The 24293-nt window shown below is 62.1% G+C and overlaps 1 protein-coding gene across 1 annotated transcript in view; it reads right to left on the bottom strand.

The window, feature by feature from the left end:
* The window catches only part of JAKMIP3 (Janus kinase and microtubule interacting protein 3), a 107447-nt gene that overhangs the window by 24352 nt on the left and 58802 nt on the right, over window positions 1–24293 (bottom strand). Inside the window, exons 4-20 of the mRNA XM_060126918.1 lie at window positions 23210–23707; window positions 17451–17666; window positions 15878–15997; window positions 15184–15330; window positions 14820–14951; window positions 13587–13622; window positions 12709–12768; window positions 11465–11593; window positions 10307–10435; window positions 9310–9393; window positions 7745–7807; window positions 5793–5891; window positions 4914–5012; window positions 4773–4826; window positions 1791–1856; window positions 957–1025; window positions 794–871 (exon numbers count right to left, since the gene is read on the bottom strand). Of these exons, the coding sequence (XP_059982901.1) occupies window positions 794–871; window positions 957–1025; window positions 1791–1856; window positions 4773–4826; window positions 4914–5012; window positions 5793–5891; window positions 7745–7807; window positions 9310–9393; window positions 10307–10435; window positions 11465–11593; window positions 12709–12768; window positions 13587–13622; window positions 14820–14951; window positions 15184–15330; window positions 15878–15997; window positions 17451–17666; window positions 23210–23707 (2079 nt within the window). The remainder of the gene's footprint in view (window positions 1–793; window positions 872–956; window positions 1026–1790; window positions 1857–4772; window positions 4827–4913; window positions 5013–5792; window positions 5892–7744; window positions 7808–9309; window positions 9394–10306; window positions 10436–11464; window positions 11594–12708; window positions 12769–13586; window positions 13623–14819; window positions 14952–15183; window positions 15331–15877; window positions 15998–17450; window positions 17667–23209; window positions 23708–24293) is intronic.

Below are 24293 nucleotides of genomic sequence, written 5' to 3'. Positions count from 1 at the left end.
TATGGAGTCAAGAAAACCAGGGAGGGAGAGCAAAATGTGCGGCCTTCCTGCCGGAATTGGAGGAAGGGGGCCCCCAAACAGTATCACGCGGGGAGCAGCCCTGACAGTCATCAGACCAGGAGCGGACCCAGCATCACTGGGGGCCCTGACAGCATCCCTCGGCCCTGTGTGCGGGAGCCCCCTCCACAGTCCCGGGGCGACGTTTCCTGCGGCGCGCGGGTGCGTGTGTGTTCGTGCGTCCGTGTGTCACAAAGCCATCTCCCTGATGTCATCTCCAGGACCCATCTTTTCGGTACTGATGTCGGGGTTAACCGCACACGGGGATGTCCCTTCAGGCTTCTCAGGGGGGAAATGGTTTCCCATGGGGCAGGCACGCACAAAGGGCACGTGTGCACTGGTCGGTGCAGATGGACAGAAGCGGGGGTCCCGGGCGGGGTGAGGGACTGACTGACATTCAGCTGTGTTCACCTCATTTGTAAATGCATTGTTTCAATGAATTCTATTTCTCAGCTCATTTCAAATACCCACTTGACTTCTGCTCCTGTGCCTACACCCCTGGGCCAAGGGGTGCTGACGGAGCAGCAAGGCGTCCTCGGAGCTCGCCGGCGAGGGGTGTCCGGCAGGAGAAATGCGAAGAGCGACCCCACGCTGGTCACACTGGGCGCAGGATCTTCCCAGGCAGGTCCGAGGCCACGTGGCCCCCGAGACGCCATGCTGGCCGTGGGAACAACCTTCCCCGTTTCTACCCCAAATCCGCCGCCCCCGGGGGTTCCGGCAGCCGTACTTCTCTTACCTTGTGAGCTTGGTCCAAGCACTGCTTTCTGTAGTCCAGCTCCTCGTCCAGGTAGCCCTTCTGTTTACTGAACAGCTCCTGAAAGGCAAGAGGACCGTGTCTGGGCCTGGCGCAGCCGGCCGGGAGCGCGGGCCGCGGGCCGCGCGGCCAGGCGCACACCAACCTGCTCGCCCTCCAGGTCCGCCATCCTCCGCTGCAGGGCCGACTCCGTCTCTTCGATTTGCTGGAGCCACTGGACACAAACGGAAGGCACTCAGGCGTCGAGGCCCAGCTCGCCCAGCCCCGGGAGACAGCCTGGGGCCTGGCCCTCCCTGCCCTTCCCAGCCTTCCTCCAGGAGGGGAGCTCAGCCCTCGTGGGAGTCAGGGCTGGGCTGGCGTCAGGGCTCCGTGTGCGCGGCGTGCGGGCCAGGCCCGGGTGCCCCCGCGCAGCCCCGCCTCGTGTCCGGGGAGTCTGCCCCCCAGCGCCGGGAGAGGAGGGACGTTAGGCGGCCCGTTCTCCCGGGGTGCTGGCCCCCGAGCTCCCATTTGCTGGACACCCCTGCCCGCCCTGCTGGGGGCCGCTGGGAGGGGGCGCTGCCAGCAGGCCCGCGGGTTCTGGCTGCGGGGGTGGGACCGGGCGCAGGCTGGCGGCCCGTGGGAGCAGAGAGGCTGGAGGGTGGGGAGCCCGGGAGGGCTGGGCGACCCCGGAGGAGGGTCCCGGCAGGTGAGACAGATGCTGCCGATTTACAGACCCACCATACCTCCCGGCCTCTGGGGGGAGGCGGAGGCAGAGTGGCCTTGGGGAGAGGTCTGGCTGAACCTATCACTTGCAGACACGCGTGGCGGTGCTGGCTGACCTGTGCGTGTGGCAGACCTCCAAGGCAAACGGGATCCGTGGACCCCAGCCCCACCTCCCGGTAGCCCTCCTCCCAGGGTGAGCGTCTTCTGTGCGCTGAGCCAGAAAGGGAGGCTTCGGGAAGCCCGGCCCCGTCCTGACAACGTCCACAGTCACTGTTACCTTTTCGGCCAAGGTCAGGACTGTCCTGGCTTGTATGACGACCACTTGCTCCTCATTGGTCAGATTCTGCACCCAAAAGCAGAATTCACGCATGGTCAGGGGAAGCGCCTTCTGGGTGGCCGGGCTGAGTGACGGGCGCTCGGTGGCGCTGATGGGACGGGCGCAGGGGAGCTGGGGTCACAGCTAAATGTCGCTTTCACTAAAAGGCCCTCCCGGGGGTCTTTGATCCTCTTTCCTCTTGGTCCTGCCAGCTCTGGGGTGACTCTCCGTCTTGCCCCCTCTGGTCCTCTCACTGCTGGTGACCACGTCTAAGGTGGCCAGTGAGGCAGAGTGGGACAGTGGGTGACGGGACGAGCAGCCAGGCTTCCCGGGTCTCTGTTGGATTTTTATTTAAAGCCAGCTCTCCGCACAGGCGGCCTGAATTATTACAGCACCACTTACGAACGTGAAGCAAAGATCAAACACTCATGGCTATGAAATGGTCCCCATCCCTGCCATTTTGCCTTTTTTCTGCATGTTTTATTCATGCCTCGCCCCAAAGGGCCCGCCTGGGTGGTCCTTCTGGGCAGGGTGGCTCTGGCTTTGGGGCCAGGGGGCATCCTCAGAGGATGTGCTGCCTGCATCAGCACCAGGGTGGAGGCAGCTGGGCTGCGTCCCCACTGCTGGGCCCACCGTGGGACAGCCAACAGGGGTCAGGGGAGCAGAGACAGGCAGGGAGGAGCCCCCTAGGGTCGCTGAGCTGAGGGCGGCCCCCCCACCCCAGAACCTCCCTGATTCGGGGCCACCCGCTCCGAAAGCCCTCCCGCCTGCTCCCTCCGCAGCGTGAGCTCCCCAGGGGCAGGGGTCTCTCACCACCCCCCACCCCGGCAGCAGTAGGCACAGGTGGGGGTCGGCGGCCAGCTGCTGGGACAGCGGCAGGCTCCGTCCTCAGGCACGCTGCAGCCCGACTCGGTGTGATGCCGGGGCCAGGCGCCCCTCATCCCTCTGGCTTCCGGGGACACTGCCAGGCTGTCCCCGCCCTCCTCCCGAGGCAGGGCTGGGCCTGATGCCGGGATGGGGCGTGTGGGGGGCTGCGGGGGGCCTCCGGGTAACGGAGGGAAGCTGCCTCGATGTGGTCAGGCCAGGCTGAAGGGCCCGCGATGTCCCGCTTGGTGGGCAGCCTGGCTGGGCTCCAGCTACTCCCTCCTGGAGGTGACCATGGCCTTGGCAATGTGCCGTCTCCTCCACCCTCGCAGCCTTCCCTGGGTGACCTGTCCCCGCTGCGGCCCAGGTGCAGCAGCAGTGAGCAGATGGCCCACCAGGGAGGACAGGGGTCCATTCTGCCCCCTGCCGGCCGCTCTGCTCCACTCCAAGGACCCTGACTCCTGGGGAAACCGAGGCCCAGGCTCAGGTGCCCCGTGGCCAGCTGGGAGGCTGCAGCCTTCTGGGAAGCAGCCTGGAGACAGTGGCCACAGCTCCAGCGTGCCCTGGCTGAGAAGGGGAGGGGCCAGGCTATCCCTGTCATCTGCCTGAACTGTGTCCATGTCACACGACAGACCTAAGGGTCGCCCCCATGGTCCTTCAGAAACTGTCGAGGGTCTCTAGAGGTCACCTGCACGTAAGGCCGGCAGTGTGTCCTCTGCCCCCGCCTCCGAGGCCATGTGATGGCTCCAGGGCCGTCACGTGCACTGGTGCTCTCGGGCTGGGAGGGGCCCCGAACAGATCTAGGCAGACCTGGGCTCGTCCTAGCTGGCCAGTACCGCAGCTCCGTGACCTGGGTGGGTGCCCTCTGGGGCTTCGGTCTCTCCAGCTGTGAACTGAAAGGTTCCCGGAGCCCATGATGGGGGCTGATACTCAGGCTGAACCCCGGAGCACATCGTGACAACGCCATCCCTGCTGCGGACCAGCACCTCTGCTACCTGCGGCCGAGGTGGAGCCAGGGGTCTGACTAGTGGCAGGGTCGGGGGTGGGCAATGCAGCCAGGAGAGCCTCCCTGCTGGGAGCTGCTTCCCCCCGCTCCCCGCCCTCACTGCTTCCCAAGTCAAGGGCAGGTGGGGAGAGGAGGGATTCCTGTCAATACAGGGCCCTGAACACCTTGAAGCTGCTGGGAAGGACTGGCCCCAAGGATGTGCATGAGCGCCCGGGTTTTGGTATGCGTTGTGAGAAGTGTGTGTGTGTGTGTGTGTGTGTGTGTGTGTGTGTGTGTGTGTATTTGCATGTGTTTTTCTCCTCCATCTACTGCACGGAGTGCACCAATCTGACTTAGCGCCTTGATCTTTCTTGAGAGCAGTTACCAGGATGTGAAGCCCAAGGTGCTTTAGGACCAGCTGTAGACTGTACACTTGTCAGGATACCTTGTGGCGGAAACGTTCTGCGGTGTGGATTGGGGCCCTCTTCCAGCACAGTTGATCCCCCCCGCATTGGGCAGGGGCTCAACAAGTACAGGATGATGGATGGAGGGTGAATGGAGAATGGATGGACAGAGGATGGAGGATGGAGGGTGGCGTGAAGGGATGCAGTCACTCTGCCCATTCAGCAATTAGTATTCTTTTGAGGAGTTTGCTGTAGAAATTGGAACTCTGCCCTAAGTGAGATTCAGGGATTATTTATATAGGCTCTGCCCCTCCTCCCAAACTAAGTAAACGGGAAGCCCTGAGTCTGAGGTGTCTAAGGCACGCTAAGGACCCACAGCCCCCATCCCCACCAAGAATATGGAAGAGCTTAGAGACTGAGAGGGATTCCAGAAACTGAGAACACAGGGCCAGAAGCACCTCTGCTGGAAGAGTCAAGTGTGAGAGCAGAGGCCCCGAACTCCCGTGTGGGAACAGTGTCAGAAAGAACGACATTTCTCCTAAACGCCAGAGGGCCCGTCCCAGGCAGCTCTGGCAGTGGGAGGGTGTGGGCTGCGGTAGGGCCACAGCGGGACTCACAGGGGCCCCTGGACCGTGCAGGGCGCTGGGCACGGGGAGGCATGCACAAGTCAGGAGAGCGACCTACACTTACGGCGTTGTCCCCCAGGAGGTCCAGCTTCTTCATCAGCTCCGAGACCAGGATGTCCTAGAGGAGGGGGACAGGCTGCTGGGAGGGAGCACTGGCCAGGCAGCCGCGGGGCTGAGGGGTGTGCGGGCAGGGGCGGGGCGTTACCATCACGCCTTCGGCCTCGCAGTACGCCTGCAGGGGGCTCTTCCCGTCCACGAAGTGGGTGTGGTGGAAGTTGATGGCCGGCGACTTCCTCTCCCTCTCCTAGACAGAGAGCGGAAGTCTGGGCACGGGCATCCCCTCCCTCCTGGAGGGCAGTGCTGGGCCTCCCGGGGACACGGTGAAGACACCAGCTCCACCCAACACGGTCAGCATGGTCTCTGTGAAGACGAAGCCCCGGCTGCCGCAGCAGAGGCCAATCCCTCCTCCTGCCCAGGACACGGCCCTGTGTGGACACTGATGGGGGCAGGGACCTCCCAGCCACCCACGGGGAGGCCCTTGGGAGCGGCCCCCGCCTGCTGAGGGGCCGACGAGCTGATCTGAGTCCCAGGGGACCGGGAGCAGTGTCCCGCATGGGCCTGACCTCAGTGACCCTGAGGACAGAGGACAGTGGGTGGAGGGGCCGCCACCGTCCTCACGCAGGACCACAGGCACGAACCCTGGGGCCACGGGGCGACACACACGGAGTGGCCACACCGCCCTCCTGCCCCCGGGAGGCGGACGGGAGGACCTGAGGGGCAGCTCCCTCTGGACTCGTGGGGGCCCCCTCCCCACACTGCAGGCGTGCGTGGACGCCAGGAAACCAGACGGGCGGAAATGCCGGCGCACAGACGCCCCAAGCGAAGCTGGGTGGTGGCATCGTAGGAGAGGGTGGCCGTGCCCGCCAGCCAGGGCCGCGAGGGGCCAGGAGCGAGGGGGCTCCAGAGCTGCGTGCGGACGCTTTTGCTTCGTTTCGCGTCCGTCTCCCGAGCGACAGGGCTGGGCTCGCAGCCTCGATGGCACCAGCTCGGGCGACCGCGCTCTGACCCCACCCCGCCCCCGCACCTCTAGCTCCAGGATCCGGAACTCCAGCAGCTCGTTCTGGTCCTTCGCGTCCTGGACCTCATGCTTTAACCGAGCCTCTTCTGTCTCCATGTGTTTAATCTGTAAAACAAAGGACGCGTGAGGCCCTGGAGTCGCACGTGAGGCCAGCTCTCAGCTTCCCCCGATGGCTGCTGGCGTCACGGGGACGGCCGCCTGGCCCAGGTCCTCGGCCCAGAGCCCTCACTCTGGCCTCGGTCCGTGGGGGGCCGCCCTGGTGAGACCAGGTGAGTCCCCTCCTGGGCTGAACCGGCAGCGGGTGGGCGGGGGACGCAGGGCAGGTGCACTGGGTGGGGGGCCATCTGAGCAGAGATGGGAAGAGAAGGGCCACCGCGGGCAGAGGCGTAAGCTGTCGCCATGCTGCCCGCCCCTCACCGTGGCCAGGACAGCGGCCCTTGGAGCCCAGGCTGGCCCAGAGCCTCAGGAACACTGCTGTCCGAAGGCGGGGCTGTGTGCCGTGGCCGGCTGGCCCCCCTCCAGAACTGACGTGTGTGAGGCCCACGCCTCCCAAGGGGTAGCACAGTGCAGCCCGTGGCACATGTCCTCCGTGGTCTCGTGTCCACCATGGGCACCGTCAACTCGGTCCGTCCCCCCGCGTTGCACTTGGGGGCCGAGGGGCCTGCTCTGCGGCTCGGAAGGGGTCCAGGTGGACCCAGGAGCACCAGTGCCCTCGGCGGCCGGGGCTTCGCACTGCCCTGTGTGTCCCTCTGCACGGCTGGGGCGGCTGGGATGCACCCACGGGCCAGGAGGGTGACCCCGTGGGCACCGTGCCAGACGAACGCACAGGTTTTAAGTGCACATGTGAGTGTTCAAGTGTGCAAATGAGGGGCTATGTGTGCACGTGGGTGTTACGTGTACAGGTGACAATTAAGCGCACATGAGTGTTTAAGTGTGTGTGTGCTCGTGGACATTTGAGTGTGGCTGTGCTCAAGTGTACATGCAGGTGTTGACGTGCACACGAGTGTTTAAAGGTGCACGTGTGTCTGCGTGCACACGAGCTATTACGTGAGCACGTGAACACTTATATGTGCGCACGAGCGTTCACATGTGTGCGTGCGCACTTAAGTATGCGGCCGTTCTGTGTACACACAAGCATTTAGGTGCACGAGAGTGTTTATGTGAGCCTGAGAGCATCACGGAAACAACTGTGCTGATTCAAGACGTGTGCAGAGGGTCCACGACAAGCAGGTAGGTGTCGCTCAGCATTTAAGGTATGAATGGCACCCAAAGCACTGCCCCGTGTGGGCCTGATGGCTTCGGGTGGGGCAGGACCGGCCTCTGCCCATGGGCCTGGTTCGGTGCCCTCAGGCTCGCGAGCTGTGGCCGGCCTGGCTCTTTTCTAGAAGGGCTGTACCTGCCGTAGAAGGTGCTGCCCCTGCCCGCCCTCTGCCTGTGGACAAGGCCAGCTGCTGGTGGGGACGGGTCACCAAGAGCACCCTCACCAGGACAGGGTGACGAGGGGGCCGCCAGAGCGAGCTGTGAGGCCCCACTGGCCCTCCTGCCTCTGGACATGCAGCCACTGCCCCCTCCCACCTCGTTCCACGTGACTGGCTCCAGCCGTCCTGGGCCCATTCCTCTGGGGATGGCCATGAACTGCCCACAAAGGTTTTCTAACCGTCACCAACCACAGAACCCATCAGGCAAGAAAGCAAGAATCGAGAAGTCGCTATAGACACGGGGCTGGCGGGACCCCAGGTGCCTCCTTCCAGGCCGCCTGTCCCAGGAGGGGTGGGTCGGGGGGGCAGCCCCACGGGAGTGAGAAGCACAGAAGGCCCGGCTGGGGCTCCGCTGGGGAACCTCTGCCGTCTCCCCACCGCCCAGCACCGCGGGGACCCCGCAAACCCCTGAGTGCAAGGGAATTCCTGCTCTTTTCGGGAAGCAGTCAGACTCCCAGACGCGGCCTGGCAGGGGCGCACCTTTTCCACGAGCTCTTGATTTCTCCGGTACAGCATTTGCTTCTCTTCAATCCACTTCGTGTCCTTGGAATCAAAGTGGAGAAATAAATACACCGCACGGTGGAACCACGATTGAAATCACAATTCAGCAGACAGGGGATGTGACGAAAAGACTCAACACCCAGCTGCCGAAGTAACCAGGGAGTGGTAGCTTCTGCCCCACAGCTGATGAAAACCCAGGGTTTCACCCGTTTCTTTGGAGGGTCCTGGATAGAAGTGGACGGCACCCAGGCTCGTGCAAGCCCAGGCCAGGCGCCCATGTGGACGTCGCATGTCTGGGGGACCCAGACACACAGCCAGCGGGAGCCAGGGGGCTCGGGCCAGTGGGGAGAGGGCAGGTGCCAGGGTGGGGGTCCCTCCCACTTCACACCTGGGGACTCGGGGCCCGAGGCAGGCTCTGAGCTCTGGTGGGGCCCGTGTGGACGCCCTTTGGGCTGCCCTGGGTCAGGCCTTGGGGGAGGCCTGGTGTCCTCGACCCCCGGTTCCAGCTCCATGCCCTGGAGGAACCTCCACCACCGGCATTTGGTCACAAAGTGAGGTGTCCAGACACTGAACTCGGGCCCAAATTTCTTCTCAGCAGAGTCCTCTGTGAAGTTCTTTTCAAGTTTGAAGGACTCGTTTCCGCAGCGAAAGGACCGGCTTCCTCCCCTCCTCTTCTCGCTTCCCGGCCCCTCGGCTACTGTGCTTCTCGGGCGCAAGACGCTCGGCGGCAGCATCAGACGGGGTCCAGGAATGACGCCTCCGGGTCTGGGTCGTGGCGCTGTGCGCGCAGCTCCGGAGTGCAGCTCGCTCAGGCTGAGCGCAGCCCGGGGGCTCAGGGCCCGAGGAGTGGGGATGTGGGCCGGCCCTGTGTGACCCGGGTGCTTCAGCACTGGACTCGGGGCCTCACGCGCTCAGGCGAGGACGTGGCAGTTTGGCCGGGCAGTGGCTCACGTCCTTGCCCTGTCCGTCTGTCCGGCCGTCTCCCCAGCAGTTAACACGTCAGGCCCTCCGTGGGTCTGCACGGCGCTTGGCCTCTCCCACCCAGCCCCTCCCAGCCCCACTGGACGTCCTCCAGCCCGTCCTGGAGGTCCCCCTGGGGCTGCAGCATGCAGCAGGGCAGGGGGAGGCTCAGGCCCCGTGGGACGGAGGCCCTCCCCTGGGATTTGAAGAGCCCAGAGCTGAGGGGGGCTGAGGGGAGTGACCAACAAAGCCCCGGGACCTGAAATGCAGGCCTTGAGCTAAGAGACGGCCAGGATCTCTGATGAAGCCCAGAGAGGCGTGTACGGACGGCCAGGATGACCCCTGCCTTGTTTGAGGCTTGCTGTGGAATCCCTTTATGTACGCATTCTTTCCGCTTTTAAATCTTTTACTGAGGTGTGGTGCATACGCAGTAAAGGGAGCTGTGGCGCCAACCTTCAGCGTGCAGATGAATAGTTCTCGCCGACAGACACACCCACAGACCGCCACCCTCATCGCCGGGGCACTGCAGCCCGGGGACCAGGCCACCACCCCAGCCTCCCGGGGACCCAGGCCCCTGTGCTCACCTGCCCCTGCTCTGCCAGGGCCTTCTCCAGGTCTTCGATCCGCGTCTGCGCCCTCTGCACGTCCGCCTGTAGCTGCTCACGGGTCTGTAGGATGGGAGGAGACATACATCAAATTTTCTCTAAAAGCCAGACGCGCCCACTTGGACGGGACTTTAAGGGGACTGTCTGCCTTTTGGTTCAACCAGTGGAGAGCAGCCCCTTGGCAAGGACCGCTCTGGAGTAAAGGGGAGACGTGGAGGCTTAGCTGAAGCACGCGACCTCGCTGAGATGACGGCGGATGATCTATAGATTCACTTGAAGGGATTATTAGGGAGAATCCTCGTTTACAGGATGAAGGAGGATTGAGCTGCTGGGTGCGGGCTGGAAGGGTCTGCTTTAGTCGTTGGACAATAAAGACCAGGACACACGCAGAGGGGCTGCTGAGCGATGTACCAGGCACAGCCCCCGGGCACCTTCCCTCCCCTCCCCGCGCTCTGCCCGCCCTGGGCTCGCCTCCTTTTCCACACTTCGCTTTCACTTGCTTCCCCAGAGACCGACCTCCTTTAGAAGAGCAGCCCCCGGCGCCCTGCTGCGTGAAAGCCCACCACCCAGCACCAGCTGGCTTCTAGAGGGTCTGAGCCCCCTTCCCTCGAGTTACTCTGCTCTCACAGGGTCCAGGCCGCAGGGCACTTTATCGTGATGGGTGCCCCGGCTGCCCTGGGAACAGCTTCCAGGGCAAATGGATGAGAGCGTTTGGGCCATCGGGACACAGGGTGTGAGGGTGCCTCCACTCCACTCGGACCCCGCCCTGGCCCGGGCCCACCCGCCGCTGAGCGGCCGCCAGAGCTGCTTCCCAAACAACCGCGTGGGGGTCGCCTGGGTGAGCGTCACCAGGCCCGACCGTGACAGCGGGAGAGAAGGGCCGGGCCTGGAAGGTGCGAGGGTCCCTGCCAAGGCGGGGGTCAAGCGGGGCAGCCCAGTGGGAGCCGGAACGTGGTGGCGTGGACGTCAGTTAGACCTTAACTTCTCGCTCTGCGTCCAGCGTCCCTCCGACCTGCTCCTGTAGCAGCGCATAGGCCCGCTGCAGGGCCTGGTACTCCATAGTCAGCTGCCGGAACCTCAGCTCCGTCTCCTCCTTGGCCAGGCCCTGGAGGGGCGCACGGAGACACAGCATTAGCCGGGCCTCTACTGGGGACCCGAGAGGCAGGCCCTGAGCCCTGGGATGAAAGGCCGAGCCGGCTGATCCGAGGCCAGGGCTCGGCTGGGGCCCACCTGCCAGCCAGGCTGTCCTGAGCTGGGGACCCTGCATTCCTGACCAGGCTGCCCTGAGGCTCCGCTCTGCCGGCGCGTGTCGGGAAGGGACCTGGGCCTTGTGAAGGCTTAAAGCTGAGGTCTCACCTTCCAGGCTCCCTTCCTGCACAGTCACCCCTGCTGCCTCCCCCTGGCTGGGATGTCACCTGCTGCCCCAGGAAGAAGGCGGGGGGCTGCTGGCCTTCAGAGGAGAACAAGCCACGTCCAGGAGTGACCAGACGGGAACCCTAACGGGCCCAAGCTCCCCCAGGCCCGTCCTCACTGGCGGCAGCTGTGCTACCCTGTCCTGGATCTCTAAGTGGGCTCGTGGTCGTGGGGCCATCTGCCAGGATCTGCCAGGAGAGGTGCGACCCGCGGCCTCAGCGCCCGCTGTGCCTGGTCGGGGCCACGGACCACCGGTTCCCCCTCGTGCCACACCCGCAGGGCTGGGCCAGTGTTCTGGAAGGAGGCGCGAGGAGGGTGGGACGCCTCGGCTGTGTTTATTCAGAGACAGAGCTTTGTCCTCTCACCTCCCCACCCTGAGGCATGACTGGGCTGCACCCGTGGCGTTGGTGCTGACCCCTGCTGGGCGGTCCAGACCCCCCACCCCCGTCACCCTGAGAAGGCAGGAGCTCTCCGCACCGCTCTGCAGAGGGGGCCCTGGCGCAATGACGGGGGTGGAGCGGACGGGGTGTGCGTGCGAAGGAAGGGGGGCAGCGACAGCTAGGCAGCCAGCAGTAGGAGTTGTTTCCCGCTGCACAAAATCGTGGGTTACTGAGGGTTACAGCCGGTGAGGGCCGCCTCCGGGGAGCAGCCTCCTGACCCCGACCCTGCCTGCCTCTGCGCCGCCCGCTGGGCCTGTCCAAAAGCTGCCGCGGGAGGGTACCTCCTCCAGGTCGTCGTCTGGGGTGCATGGGGTCTGGTCTGTCCTGTCCGTTTGATAAGAGATGGAAGAACCGTCAGATTCCAGGGAAGCCTCTTCGTCGTATCCAAAGAAGGTCTCCACGACAACCGGCTTCTGACCAAAAGGGACGGTGTTTTAATCCAAAGCCAGACCAGCTGCCTGGGCGCCCCCAAGCGCACTCGGGCCTCCATCCTGGACCAGCCGCGCCCCGCGCTGCTCGGGCCGCCCAACCTCGGGCCAAGGGGGCCACCATCCGGGCTGGCGGACAGCAGAGTGGGACACGGCCCTCCTAGCGGCCTTTCTAGGGGCCAGACAAGCCCGTGTTTGTGCCTAAGGAGTCTCTAACAGCCTGTATGGGGATCACCGTTGGTTGTTCCAAAACCAAACCAAAAAACACCCCCACACATTTTGTAAAAAGCAGGATACAAGTTAGGTCCTTTGGGAATGTCTCCCAAATCTCCTTTAATAAAAATCTCAGGTTTATCAAAAAGGATTGTGCAGCAAAGAAACTATCCCAGGTCTTCAAATTCCCTAGGGGCGCAGGGGCGCCGGTCTGCCTGGGAGAGACCCAGGCGCTGCCGCCCGCGGCCCTGGCCCAGGCGGGGAGCGTGTCGCAGCTACCTTCTCCTCCTCACTACTGTGGTGAATTCGCATCTTCTCTTGGAAATTTAAAGGAAACAAGGTTGGGTTTTTAAATTTAAAACATAAAGAGAGGGCTTCCCTGGTGGCTCAGTGGTTAAGAATCCGCCTGCCAATGCAGGGGACACGGGTTCAAGCCCTGGTCCGGGAAGATCCCACATGCCACGGAGCAGCTAAGTCCGTGCGCCACAACTACTGAGCCTGCACTCTAGACCCCGTGAGCCATAACTACCAAGCCTGCGTGCCACAACTACTGAAACCCGTGCGCCTAGAGCCCGTGCTCCTCAACAAGAGAAACCACCGTAATGAGAAGCCCACGCACCGCAACGAAGAGTAGCCCCCACTCGCTGCAACTAGAGGAAGCCCACGCGCAGCAACGAAGACCCAACACAGGCGAAAATAAATGAATAAATAAATAAATTTAAAAAATATATATATAAGGGGAATACTTACTTTGGGTCCTGTTTTGGTTATTTCATAAGAACAGTTTTTAGAAATAAGAAAACCATTTTCTTTTCATATCTAAAGGAAGAGGCTCATTCCTGTTAAGTGGCTTTTTAAAATACACGTTTCATGTACGCGTTTACCTTGGGGAGTTTTGCCATCTTCTTTCTTTGTTTCCGATATCTTAAAAGCTTATCACGCTCCTGCAAAAAACCAGTTGAGGAGATTTTTTTGAGTAGTTGAACAGCTCTGTCAGTTTTAAATACACAGGTTAATATTTCTGAGTCGTCATCTGGATGGACCGAGGGTGACCTTGAGGCTGGTCTATCGCCTGCGTTATCACAAAGACACTGCAGTGAGGTCTGCTCAGGGCAGTTTGCTCTGAGGGTTTGGATGGACCACCTTTCCAGCTCGGGCTGGAATAGCAACGGCAGGTTTGGGTGTCTCTGAGCTCACGTCTGGAGCTTCCTCTGCTGTCTGGGGTTGGGGCCCTGCGGGGCAGGGGTTAGAGTGACACACACATAAATGGAAATTCGAGAAAGACGGAGGGCCCAGCCCCTCTCCGCTCTCCCAGGGCAGATGTCCACAGGGTGGCATTCACACGGTGGAGGCAGACCTCACTAACACGTGAGACCGGTGGCCCTGTTCTCTCCAGGGAGCTAGGCCGCATTTATGGGGCCATGAGGAAGCCAGCCAGGCCCAGACCGGGGTCCATGTGAGGGTGGAGAAACCCATGGCGGGGTGAGTGTCCCAGGGCTGGAGGGGGAGCCAGCTCTGGATCAGGCGTTGCCAAAAGCCAACTGGGGTGTTGGCCGTTTCCCTGCGTGACCCTGCTGGGTGGGCGTTCTCAGTCCCACGGCAAAGCCTCTGGGCAAGCGGCACTGTGATCACGAAACCCACCCAGGGAGGGGGTGGATGCTCCTATCTGGGTGGGGAGGAACCACTGGCACAGGAGGGCTCTGGGGACAAAGGCCCCAGGAAGTGGGACGAGATGCAGGAGAGGACGCTGAGTGGTACTTACTAACATGCTCTTCACGTAGCCGGCCGTCTCCAGCGTCTGGAAGAGAGAAGGCGCATGGAGACGGGGGAGCCCCCGAGCCCCGCAGGCCCCCGAAGCCCACTGCTCTTGCCCACCCCCTGCCCTGAGAGGGAGGGTCTCACTTGGCCCTGGCCCTTCCTCCCTCCCTAAGCTGGTGCCCCCAGGGGCACCCGGGACCCTGCAGGGGCTCAGGGTGAGTGTGCGTCTGCGACTGGTCAGGATGCCGTCTCTGTCCTCCTCCCCTCGTGCATTCTTATTGGGGGGATGGACGGTCACTGGTCACTGAAGGGACAAGAGCTCTGACCTCAGGCCCTGTCAGGGAAGGCTGGGTGGTGAGACCCCATCTTGCCCACGGGGTGGGAAGATGCCCCGACCCATCTCAGTTACTTCGGAGGTGATTTCAGTCATGGAAACAAGACAGACCAGCGCTCCCTGGCCCTGCGCCATACCTGCGACAGGACACAGAGCACCGCTGTCCCCTCTGCTTCCCTCCCCCTGCCTCCGCCCAGGGCACAGAATGACCAAAGCAGCTTGTTCTGAACTGATTTGACCGTGGAGTCAGTCAGTCAGGGTCCCAAAAAGACGCAAAAGATGCCCTGATGAGGGTAACTGCAGGAGGGTCCGTGGAAGGACTGGAAGAGCTGTGCCGGGGCTGGCCACAGGGGGAGGGCTACGTAGATGGAGGGTGGGGCCCCCTGGAGAGATATCCCCACACCCCAAGCCCCAGGCCTGGGACTGCGGCCTTATTTGGAAACAGGGTCTTTGTGGAGTGATTATGTCATGGACCTTGAGAGGAGACCATCCTGGATTAGGGTGGGTGGGTGTCCAGAGAAGAGGGGAAAGGCCCCAAGAAGACAGCTGAAGTCAGAGGGATGTGGCCGGCGGCCAAAGACCCGTCCTCCCCGTCACCGTCTGCGGGAGCGCGGCCCTGCCAGCGCCCTGACTTTGGATCCCACCCCCAGTGCTGTGAGAGCCCCGGGGCCAACACAGGCCCTGTTGCTGCTCTTGAGGTCGCAGTCCCAAGGGGGGAGGGAAGCAGAGGGCTTCAGTGGGTGGGGGGCGGGGGGACGCCTAGAGCCGACCCTGCGGGAGGGTGTCCCGCATCTCCAGCAGGCCCCTCCCAGCCCGGGCGCAGGGTGCCCTGTGGGCAGCAGAGCGGGGATGGGAGGGGACAGAGCGCGGCCGGCGGGCGGGCGGGTGGTGCCCAGCGGTCACCTTGGAGAGCTCGTCTATGAGGTGTTGCTGCTCCAGGATCTGCAGCTTCAGGAAGTCAACCTCTCTTTCATCCTGGCTCTGGTCCAGGTCGTTTAAGGAACTGGGTCTCCTCAGGATGCCAGCTCTCTGTCTCTGAAAAACCAACCAGACCACACGACGCGACATGTGGGCTGAGGGGGCCCGACGGGTGAAGGGCGGCTGCTGCGTCCCCGCAGCCCTGTCACCAGCCACCCGTGGGCTGTGGGTGGACGGCCTCCTTGCCAGCGAGCTCCTGGTCCCACAAACGCCCGTGAGACCAAAGGCTCGATCTTGTTACCAAACCTCGTGTAGGAGAGGCTGGTTACACGAGAGCGAGGCCCCTTACCATCTCTATGTTCTCCTGGGTGATAAATTTTAACTTGTTCTCCATCCGACGTAAAGTGTGGGACAGATCTTCGTTTTTCCGAGTCAGGCGCCTGTTTCTGTCGAGCAACGGCTTGTACTGACTTTCAGCTTCCCTCAGACGCTTCAACTGAAAGACAAAATAAATATACAGAGCGATTTTTACAAGTGTGCCGAGAACCAGCGTCTCCAAACACAGGCGGTAAAGGGAGCAGAACAAGCCTCAGCTTCCACAAAGGGCGGCAGCCTCGGGCCCGCGCTCTATGCAGCCCATAAGAGCTGCGGGAAGCAGCCCGGCTCGTGACCCTTCGGGGCCCCTTGGGGAGCTCCCACCCCGGCAGCACAGGTCACTGGGAATTTCCATGGCCATAAACACTAATGGTGAGGGCGCCGCTGAAGGGCGAGGTCCTCACGTGTTCCCGCTCACACGCGGAACTGAGGATGCTTGTGCCTCGGTGACGCAGGGCAGGGGTCAGCCAGCCAGCTCCTGCGGCCTGCATCTGGCCCCCCGCCTGATTTTGTTAATAACGTTTTACTGGAAACAGCCAAGGAGCCTGGACGCAAGGCCCACCCGTCACCCCCATTCCTCCTTTCCACAGGGAATTGTGGGAGAGGATGCCTCAGCCCCCCTGCACAGCAGCCGCAAGCCCGCAGAACCGAGCCCCACTGCCACGCACCAGCTCGTTCCTCTCCTCCGACAGCAGGGCGTTGCGGTCCTCGAGCTTCCGGATGATGGCGCTCAGCTCCGCAATCTTAAGTTGGAAACGCCGAGCATCTTTTTCATCCAACTGCTGTTCCTAAAACAAAAATCAACTGCAAATAACCGTTCCTAGACACAGACCCCAAAACCATTGCAAATCTCAACACACCACGGAAACCAAGGCACTTCTGCGTCATGCTTGCCCGTGATTCCGAACGGCTGGGGGTGGGTGTGGACCCTCCTGGGGGCCGACAACCGCTGCTTCGAGCGCCGTGGGCACGGCAAACCGTACGCTGGGGACAGGATGTAGGAGCAGAAATGTCCAGAAGTATCCAGATGTGGGGGGCGAGGGCGTGCAGATATGGGGGCGAGGGCGTGCCGATGCAGATGCCGCAGGTTTGCGTGACGCCGAGAAAACCACGGAAAGCAGCACCACGCTTCACGTGGCCACTGCTGGCTGCAGCTTTCAGGAGGGGGGCCTGCCCTGCACTGCAGTCGGGGCATAATTTTCCTCGTGTTATAACGTGAGCCCAGGAAGAGGTGTTCCACTTAGACTTTCAGAAGTGGGTTTCCCAAGAAAAGTGGTCCCTCCAATTTAGTTTCTAAAAGGTCACTTCGGGAACCACTAGAACTTGATGGAAAAATCAAAGAAAACAGTTTGATCTGGCTTCGGAATTTCCCTGGAGTTAACGGAAGCTATCGAACGCCAGAGCAGGAGCTGGTTTTGATCCAGTTAAGCCACTTATAATAAGATTATAAAATGTCGTGCTCTATTCTCGAAACGTCACTGTCCTAGGGCTGGCTCGGCTCAAACGCGGTTCTGTCCTCCAAGCAAACAGACACGTGTCCAGGAAGGACCGAGGAATGGTTCCTCACTCAGCAGGTGCAGGAGAGGCGAGGGGGCAGACCTGGAAGGACCGCATCGAGGGTCCGTGGAATTTAGACTCCCTCCCGGATTCCCGGAACCCCTCAGAGGGCTCTGAATCAGGAGCGGCTGTGAGGAAACGGATGGTGTCCCAGCCCCTGCGCTGCCATGCAGCCCAATGAGCAAAAGCGGCGTGGGCATGCGGAAAGCGGCGGGTGACTGGTGACGGGAGCGGCAGAAGCCACTGCGGGAGGCTCACAGCCAGAGGCGGGCGAGCAGGGGGCCGCCCTGGGCCGCGAGGCAAAGCCCACGTGCGTGCGGCGATGGAGCGGCCCAGCCGCATCTCCCACCAGCGAGGGCAGGGACCCTTCGCGGCCTGGGGCCCGGGAGCTGAGGCGGGTGCAGCTAAGCCTGACGCCTCGGGCAGGGCCCGTGGGAGGGGACAGAGGAGGGCACGTGCTGTGCTACGTCACAAGGAAGGGAAGAGACGGAAGTCTCTGGGCTCTCTCCGCCACGCCAGCGAAGCTGAGGGTCCCTCTGGCTTGCGGGCTGCAGACACGGTCGGTGTCGCCAGGGCAGGAGGGCTTGGGCTCTGGACTCCCCAGGGAGCTGCCCGCGAGGCCACGAGCCACGGGCAGTCCTGTCTGTGACTCTGGTCGCCGGGCCAAGCATGGGAGGTGCTTACGGGACTTCCCGAGCGGTCTGAGGCGTCTCCTGCACCGCTTGCGTGAGGAAGCTCCCGTCTGGGGCTGCCCGGGTGCCGATCGGTCTCTTTGACCTGGGACAGCTGCTCATCTAGAGCCTCTTTCTGGAGCTGAAGTCTCTGGGCATGCCCGGCTTGGACCCCTAACTCTCTCTCCAGCACGAAGACTGCTCTGTCTTTAAATTTTATCTCCTCCATCTACAAGGAGAACAGAACACAATCACACACGCAGGCAGGGCACAGATCTGCAGTTACCATAGAAACAGGTGGAGTGACTATCGCACAAGCGTCAGGAGGGGCATCTGCAGCGGCAGAGCCGAGGCAAAGCACGTGGCCCTGGACCGACAGTCGCGCCCGCCGCCAGGCCTCACGTGACTCCCCAGCTCAGACCGAGCCGGGGGAGCCGAGGACATCTCCACCACACAGCCCTCCCAGCCTCCCCGGGGTCCTGGCGGGACTCCCCTGTCCCAGGCTGGCCTGCGGGGACCCGTTGTCCGGCAGGGCCTGGAGACACCACCTCTACCCTCTGCCTTCTGTTGCACGTCAGGCAGAAGAGGGGCGCCCCGTTTCCTGAACCCCGTCAGTAGGATGAGCAAGGTCTGTGTTAAAAGAGGCGGGCTGGGAACACAGAGAAGTAGGAGCCGTGGGCCCAAAAGCCCTTTCGGCCTCTTTCCCGCTGCTCTGTGGGCGCCTGGCTTGGGAAGGCTGGACGGTGTGTAGGGCCAACGTGCGTGTCCTCCCTGGGCTCCGAGGTGTGGGTAGAAAGCAGGGGCGCTGCCTGACTGCTCGCAGGCAAAGCCACATTTTTAATTCAGCTTCCTCTGAGCTAAGGCTTGGGGCGGGGGGGCCCTGGACAAGCAGGCTCCAGACGGGAGGACAGGGTGCCCAGGGAGTCTGGTGGCTGTGAGGGGTCTGCAGCCCTGCACACTCTCCCTAAAGTGTCAACCTCCTGATAGCTGCCAGCCCTCCAGACACAGCTGCTCCTGGCCTCTGGGCCCCTCCCAGCTGCCACAGGGGCGGCCCTGACCAAAGCGCAGGCCACTGCCCTGGGGGAGGGCCAGGCGTAACGGGCCCCGTGCGGCCCATTCTGTAGACAGACAGGCTCGGGTGCCGGGGGTGTCATTACAAATGGCACCAGATTGACAAGAAGACTCGGTTTAAAACATATTTCAAACAGCAGAGCAGGGTAGGGTATCCTGCTGCTTTGTTTGCTGTTTAAGGTTTGAGTAAGTTAATAAATCAGCCGTCTGCTGAGGTCAGCTTGGAACAAAGAGTAGAGATGTCTAATTAGCCCAGATCACAGAATTCACAGGCCAGCGACACACTGAACAGAAGAAAAGAAATCCTTAATTGCTAAACTCCCATTGCCTGGAGCACACAGCAAAGTGGAAAGAGGCAACCCGTTCAGTTAGTGGAAACAAAGAGGCCGGTGAAAATGAAGTCATGTTAAGAAGCAGCTATGTTCTCGGGTCTCACAGTTACAGTCACACAGACGCTTTAGAAACATCATTTTTCCTTCATCAGGAAAGGTGGAAACAAGTCTCCACTCTCCCACTTAAATCAGCTATTTAAGCAGATGGTTTGGACCAGGAAGCCAACCTCCCAGGGAAGTCACTGTACGTGCCACGTAACGTGGCCAAGTTAGCCGGTCCACCCCGAGGTGGAGCTCCGAGCTCTGCTCACCAAGGAAATGCGTGCGGCTGCTTCCACCCCACCGAGGGGGGTATTTGATTTCTGAAGATGGAAACTCCTCTAAGGTCCCAGGGGCCTCGCACTCAGCGCCTCGTTGCGCCCGACATGCCAAGGGTCTCAGTCAAGGCACATTCCTGCATCTCCCGGTCCCGCTGCTTTAGACACAGAGGCCCGCCCGTGAAGGAGGCGCGTGTGCACCACGGGCACGCCCAGCCGAGGGGAGACACGCTCTGTCGGATGCATGGGGCCCCCACCTCACTCAGGGGGCTGCTTCCAGCTCGGGGAGCACATTCAAGCCCGGGTAGCGGGATGGCCAGGGAAGCCTCGGCGGGCGGCCGCGGGGCAGCTGGGCTGCTCTCCTGACCTGCAGGAAGCACCGTGAAGAATCCACGCCCCCTCCCGGCAGCCTCTGCACGGGTTTAACCGCTCTAACGAGCTGTCCAGACAACTGGGGGCAGGTAGCACCGCACACCATAGGTTTCTATGAGAAAGGGGAAATTGGTGCTGCCTGTACTTCTTCTTTTATAGAATGTTTAATAACCATCTGAGCTCGTATTTTAGCGAATGATCGGCTGACATCCCCCGATTCCACAACAGCACAGCATGGACGTGCCTGAAGCTGTTCTTGGGGCCCAGAGTCCCCCCCCCCCCCCCCGCCTGCTGCAGCCCAGTCCTTAGAGTGTGTCACCAGCCAGGCGCGGCTGGGACGACGGGGACGCACCTGAGCTCGCACAGGAAGTCAGAGAGAACCACCTCCTTCCCTTCCACTCTGACGGGGTGAAAATGCGGTCAGGAGCCCCCCCGCCCCGGGACCGAGTCTCTCCGGGGTCGCTGTGCAGCTGGGCACGGCTGACGGGGCAGCTCCAGAGCCTCCTGGGGCTCCAGACTTCCCTTCTGTAAGGTCCAGGGACCCCTCAAAACAGCCGGCCTGGGCCTCAGCAGGGAGGCCCCAGTCCTGCAGTCACCTCCTGAAACCCCGGGCCTCCGAGGCGAGCCCCGTGGTGAGAAGCACCTCTGAGCCCCGGGCCCCTCCTGCTGCCCTGCGGCCCACCCGGCTCCGGGCCTCCCTGGCTCTGTCTGGGCGTGCCTGCCGGCCGCCGCGCCCCCACCCTCCAGGAAGCTTCTCCTTGAGAGCTCTGTGCCCTCACGGGGTGCCCCAGCCCGGCCAGCACCCAGGGTCCTAACGCTCCACGCCTCCCCGGCCCGTCCCCGCTGGCCGGCCCAGCCATCCTTCTCGTGCCCGCGCCTGGCCCTGCGGGGCCCTCAGCCTCACGCCTCGCCGGGGCCAGCCTCACCCAGGACATGGCTACAGATGGCTACAGCCTCCCCTTCAGACCCTGTGAGCCGCGCCCAGAAGACCCCAAGTGGCAGAGCCACAGGACAAGGGCCGGAAGGGCTGGGGCCGGCGGGCAGGGGCCAGGCCCCGAACACCAGCCAGACTGACCAAGGTGCTGCGGGGAGCCTCCTGCTTTTGGCCACTTGGGAGTTGCCATGTTCTTTGCAAAGTGGCCGCCCCTTGTTGAGGTCCCCTCCCTTCCTCCCTGGGCCGGGCTGCCAGCGAGGCCCGTCTACAGGCAGAGCTCCCGTCCCCCAGGGTGCAGGGAATTCAGGCCCCAGGTTTGCTACAAGCAGCACTCGGCAGGGTGCCCTTTGCTCGGGGCGCTGGCCACACGAGGACACAGAGGCACGGACCTCCCTGCAAGCTCCTTGGCTTCCCGGGTCAGGCTGCCCACGGCCACTGTGCCACGGCCTTGTGCCTGGGCCGCAGCAGGGCCCCCAGGCTGGCCTTCACGCGGCTGCAACCCTGTCTGGCATCGGCTGCCGCACGGCCGCTCCTGCGGTCACACATGCCCTGGTTCGGCGTCCAAGGCTGGGTGGCACACGGGGAAGGGGAGGCCGCGTCTCCCCCAGGCCAGCGCTCTCCTGAGCACTGGTGGACCTCTGACCTTCCAGAACCACGTGCCTTCCTCCCAGACCCAGGGAAACCGTCACCACGCCCCGAGATGGGCCAGTGCCATGGGTGGGGAAACAGCAACTCTTTGCCTGACGTTTGTAAGAAACTGGGATTGCCAAATATCTTCCAAGGTAATTGCAGACGGGGTCTCTCTGTGTGGGAGCCCTGGGACCCCCGACGGCCATCAGCACGGTCATCCCTGGGGCCACGTCAGTGAACCTCGCTGCACCGTGGCTGTCCTGGGACCTGGGACCACGTCCCTCCTCTGGCTCGCAGCGCCCTGACCACTGCTGGCCCTGCACTGTGGCTCGGGGCCAGGCCCTGCCTCCGGACAGCCCCCAGCCCGCCTCCCCTCCAAACCAGGTCCCTTCCTCAGACCTGCCCCCAGGCCCCTGCGGTGGGGCCTCCTCTGGACCACATCTTCCACCCTCCAGTTCTGCTCTAGCCCTGCTACCACTGCCTCTCTTTCCAACCTCGTCTTCTCTGAAAATGCCCCGGAGCCCCCACTCCCAGCCAAGGCCGCCCGTCCCTCTGGGCTGGGGCATCACGCTTGGCCTCAGTCATGGTCACTTCAGACGTGTCTGCACAGCTGGGCCGGGTGTTACCCCTGAATCCACAGCCGGGTCTAGGGGTCAGGATGCTCTCACCAGCTAGAGCCTAAACGAGAAGGCCGAGGAGATGCTGGGCCTCAGTTAAGCAAGGGGTCACCATGGGGGCAGCACCGCAACGGAGAAGGGGCCCTGGCAGAGAGGCTGGGGCCATGGTGCTGGGTTCGCAGGAGGCGGGAGCCGGCGCTCACTGTGGCCCTCGCTCTGGGAGCACCTCCTATGTGTTGGGCACGCGGCTGGACTTCACGTGTGCTTTTCATTATTTGCTTTAAATTGCACACAAACAGAACATTGATATGTACTGAAATATAGGAAAGCTGTTAATACAGCAGATCCCAAGAGTTCTTATCACAAGGAAAACATTTTTTAAATTTTCTTTTGGTTTCTCTTTTCATTGTGTCTCCATGAACTGATGGAGCTAACTAAGCTCATGGGGGTAATCATTTCACATATATGTGAGTCAGACCACCGTCTTGTACACTTTTTAAACCTATACGGTGATGTATGTCAATTATATCCCATAAAAACTGGAAACAATGATTTTGTATATTCTATAATATGGTTGGGCTCTGGGAATAGTAGCTGAGGTGGGTGGGGGGTGCTGGGTCCTGATGCCGGCCGGCAGCACCTTGTGGACCGGCTTCCAACAGCGCCACCTGGTGGAAGGGGCGGGAGATGCGGTGGGTGGAATGTGACCCCACCGCCCATTCCCTCCCCACTGGGCTAAGTGAGACAGACGCGGAGCTGTGGGACTCTTGGCCGGGGCGGGGGGGGGGGGGGTCTCAAAAGGGAAGTATTGGTCTTCTTGCTATCAGGCATGTATGTCTTCAATGATATACACATGAAAGGTATATATGTGTGAAATATACACACAGAGACATATACACACACACGTATATATACACGCATATATTGGGCACCTGGTCTCTGGAGCCAGGAGGATGCGCCCGATGAAGTTCCTGACCCAGACAGTGCACAGCCTGGGAATGTCAGGAGGGCCTGGGGCCCCTGACCATCAGCCGTGGGCCTCTGGTCTCGCCTCTCTGGGTCCAGTGAGCTCACAGACCGCAGAACCTGCCAGTTATGGAGTGTGGGACTCACGCCATCAAACGCTAGCCGCTGCCTGGCTTGAGCCTAACCTGGGGCTCAAGGGGAACCTTTCTCAAGGGGAACCTTTCAGAAATCCCTTCCAGGAAACGGGGGTTCCTCTGCAGGTGCCTTGTTCTGGCCACGCTGGAACTGGGAGGGAAAGCTGGGTGGGTGGAGGGGAGAGGACTGCGGCCTCCCCGGCCCTGGGGGGCGCTGACTGTGGTGAGTTCTGAAACGCACCCGGCTGTTTTTAGCAGCCTGGCCTCTCTGCATTCTGCAAACCAACAGTAGGGGTGTGAGGTGCGCTGTGCAGGGGACCCTGCCCGAGAGCGAGGCCGAAGCCATGCCTGCCCCTTGCCCCTGCTGCCCGCGCCCCGCGCCCCGCGCCCCGCACATACCAGCCGGCGGATCTCCCGCTCGCACTCCTTCTTGATGCGGGAGATCTCCTCCTGGTGCAGGTGGTACACGCTCCTGATCTCCGCGGCCTTGACCTTGTCAGCCTGGGCGACCATCGTCAGCGCCTCCTCCACCTGCTTCTTGGCCCCCTTGAGCTCGGAGATCTCCTGCTGCATCCTCACCTTCTCCACCTCGAAGCCCTTGCGTGCCTCCTCCTTGGCCTCGGACAGCAGCACGGCGCGCACCTTGTCGGGGGCGCTGTCACGCAGGGCGTGCAGCAGCGCCCGAAGCCGCTGGTTCTCGCTGTCCTTGACCTTGGCGACCCGCAGCAGCTCAGCCTCGTGCTGCCGCAGCAGCGTCTCCCGCAGGGCCTGCAGCTCCTTCATCTTTTCCTCGTGCAGCTTCGTCTTGAGCTCGGTGAGCAGGACGGCGCTCTTGTGTTGCTCGTGCTCCCGCAGCTGCCTGAGCTCCTGGCTCTTCTCCCTTTCCACCCGGCTGACCTGCAAGACCAGTGCAACGCCCACTGTCTGTGAGCCAAACTCCACGTTTGCTGAAACCCAAGTGCAAGTTTTGGGAAGGCGGTTTTTCTTGCAAACTTGGGAGCGACCGTCTATTCGAGGGTGGCTCATTAAAACGTGGCTGGACAACAGAGTCAACCCTTGTCGGTGGACGGCGGGAATGTGCACCCAGAGGCGTCAAGCCTGGAAGCCCCCCTGGCCCGGAAAGTAACACCGCAGACACACGGGCCCCGGAAACCTGCGGTGCACGGGAGGGTGAAACCCTCACCTCAAACGAGTCTGCCGAGGAATGGGCACAGCCCGTGGGGAGCAGGGCGGGTGCGGCTCCTGCCCTCCAGACGGCTTCGGCCCCTCCCCCTTCAGCCCAATAAAGGGAGGTCTCGCTTACCTTCTGTGACACTCCTGGCAAATGGAGAAACCGATCTAGGCAGCTGTACTGTCTGCCTACATGATGTCTGATGTCTAGATTTTGGGGGACACTCAGTGTTTTTTTTTACTGAATGATTTATTTCCATCCGAAAGCTCTGACCTTGGCTGAATGACCCCACCACACACCATGTGGCATGAA

This window comes from Lagenorhynchus albirostris, chromosome 16, assembly GCF_949774975.1.
Source record: "Lagenorhynchus albirostris chromosome 16, mLagAlb1.1, whole genome shotgun sequence".
NCBI classification, from domain to species: Eukaryota; Metazoa; Chordata; class Mammalia; order Artiodactyla; family Delphinidae; genus Lagenorhynchus; species Lagenorhynchus albirostris.
This window is presented reverse-complemented; position numbering and strand designations above follow the sequence as displayed.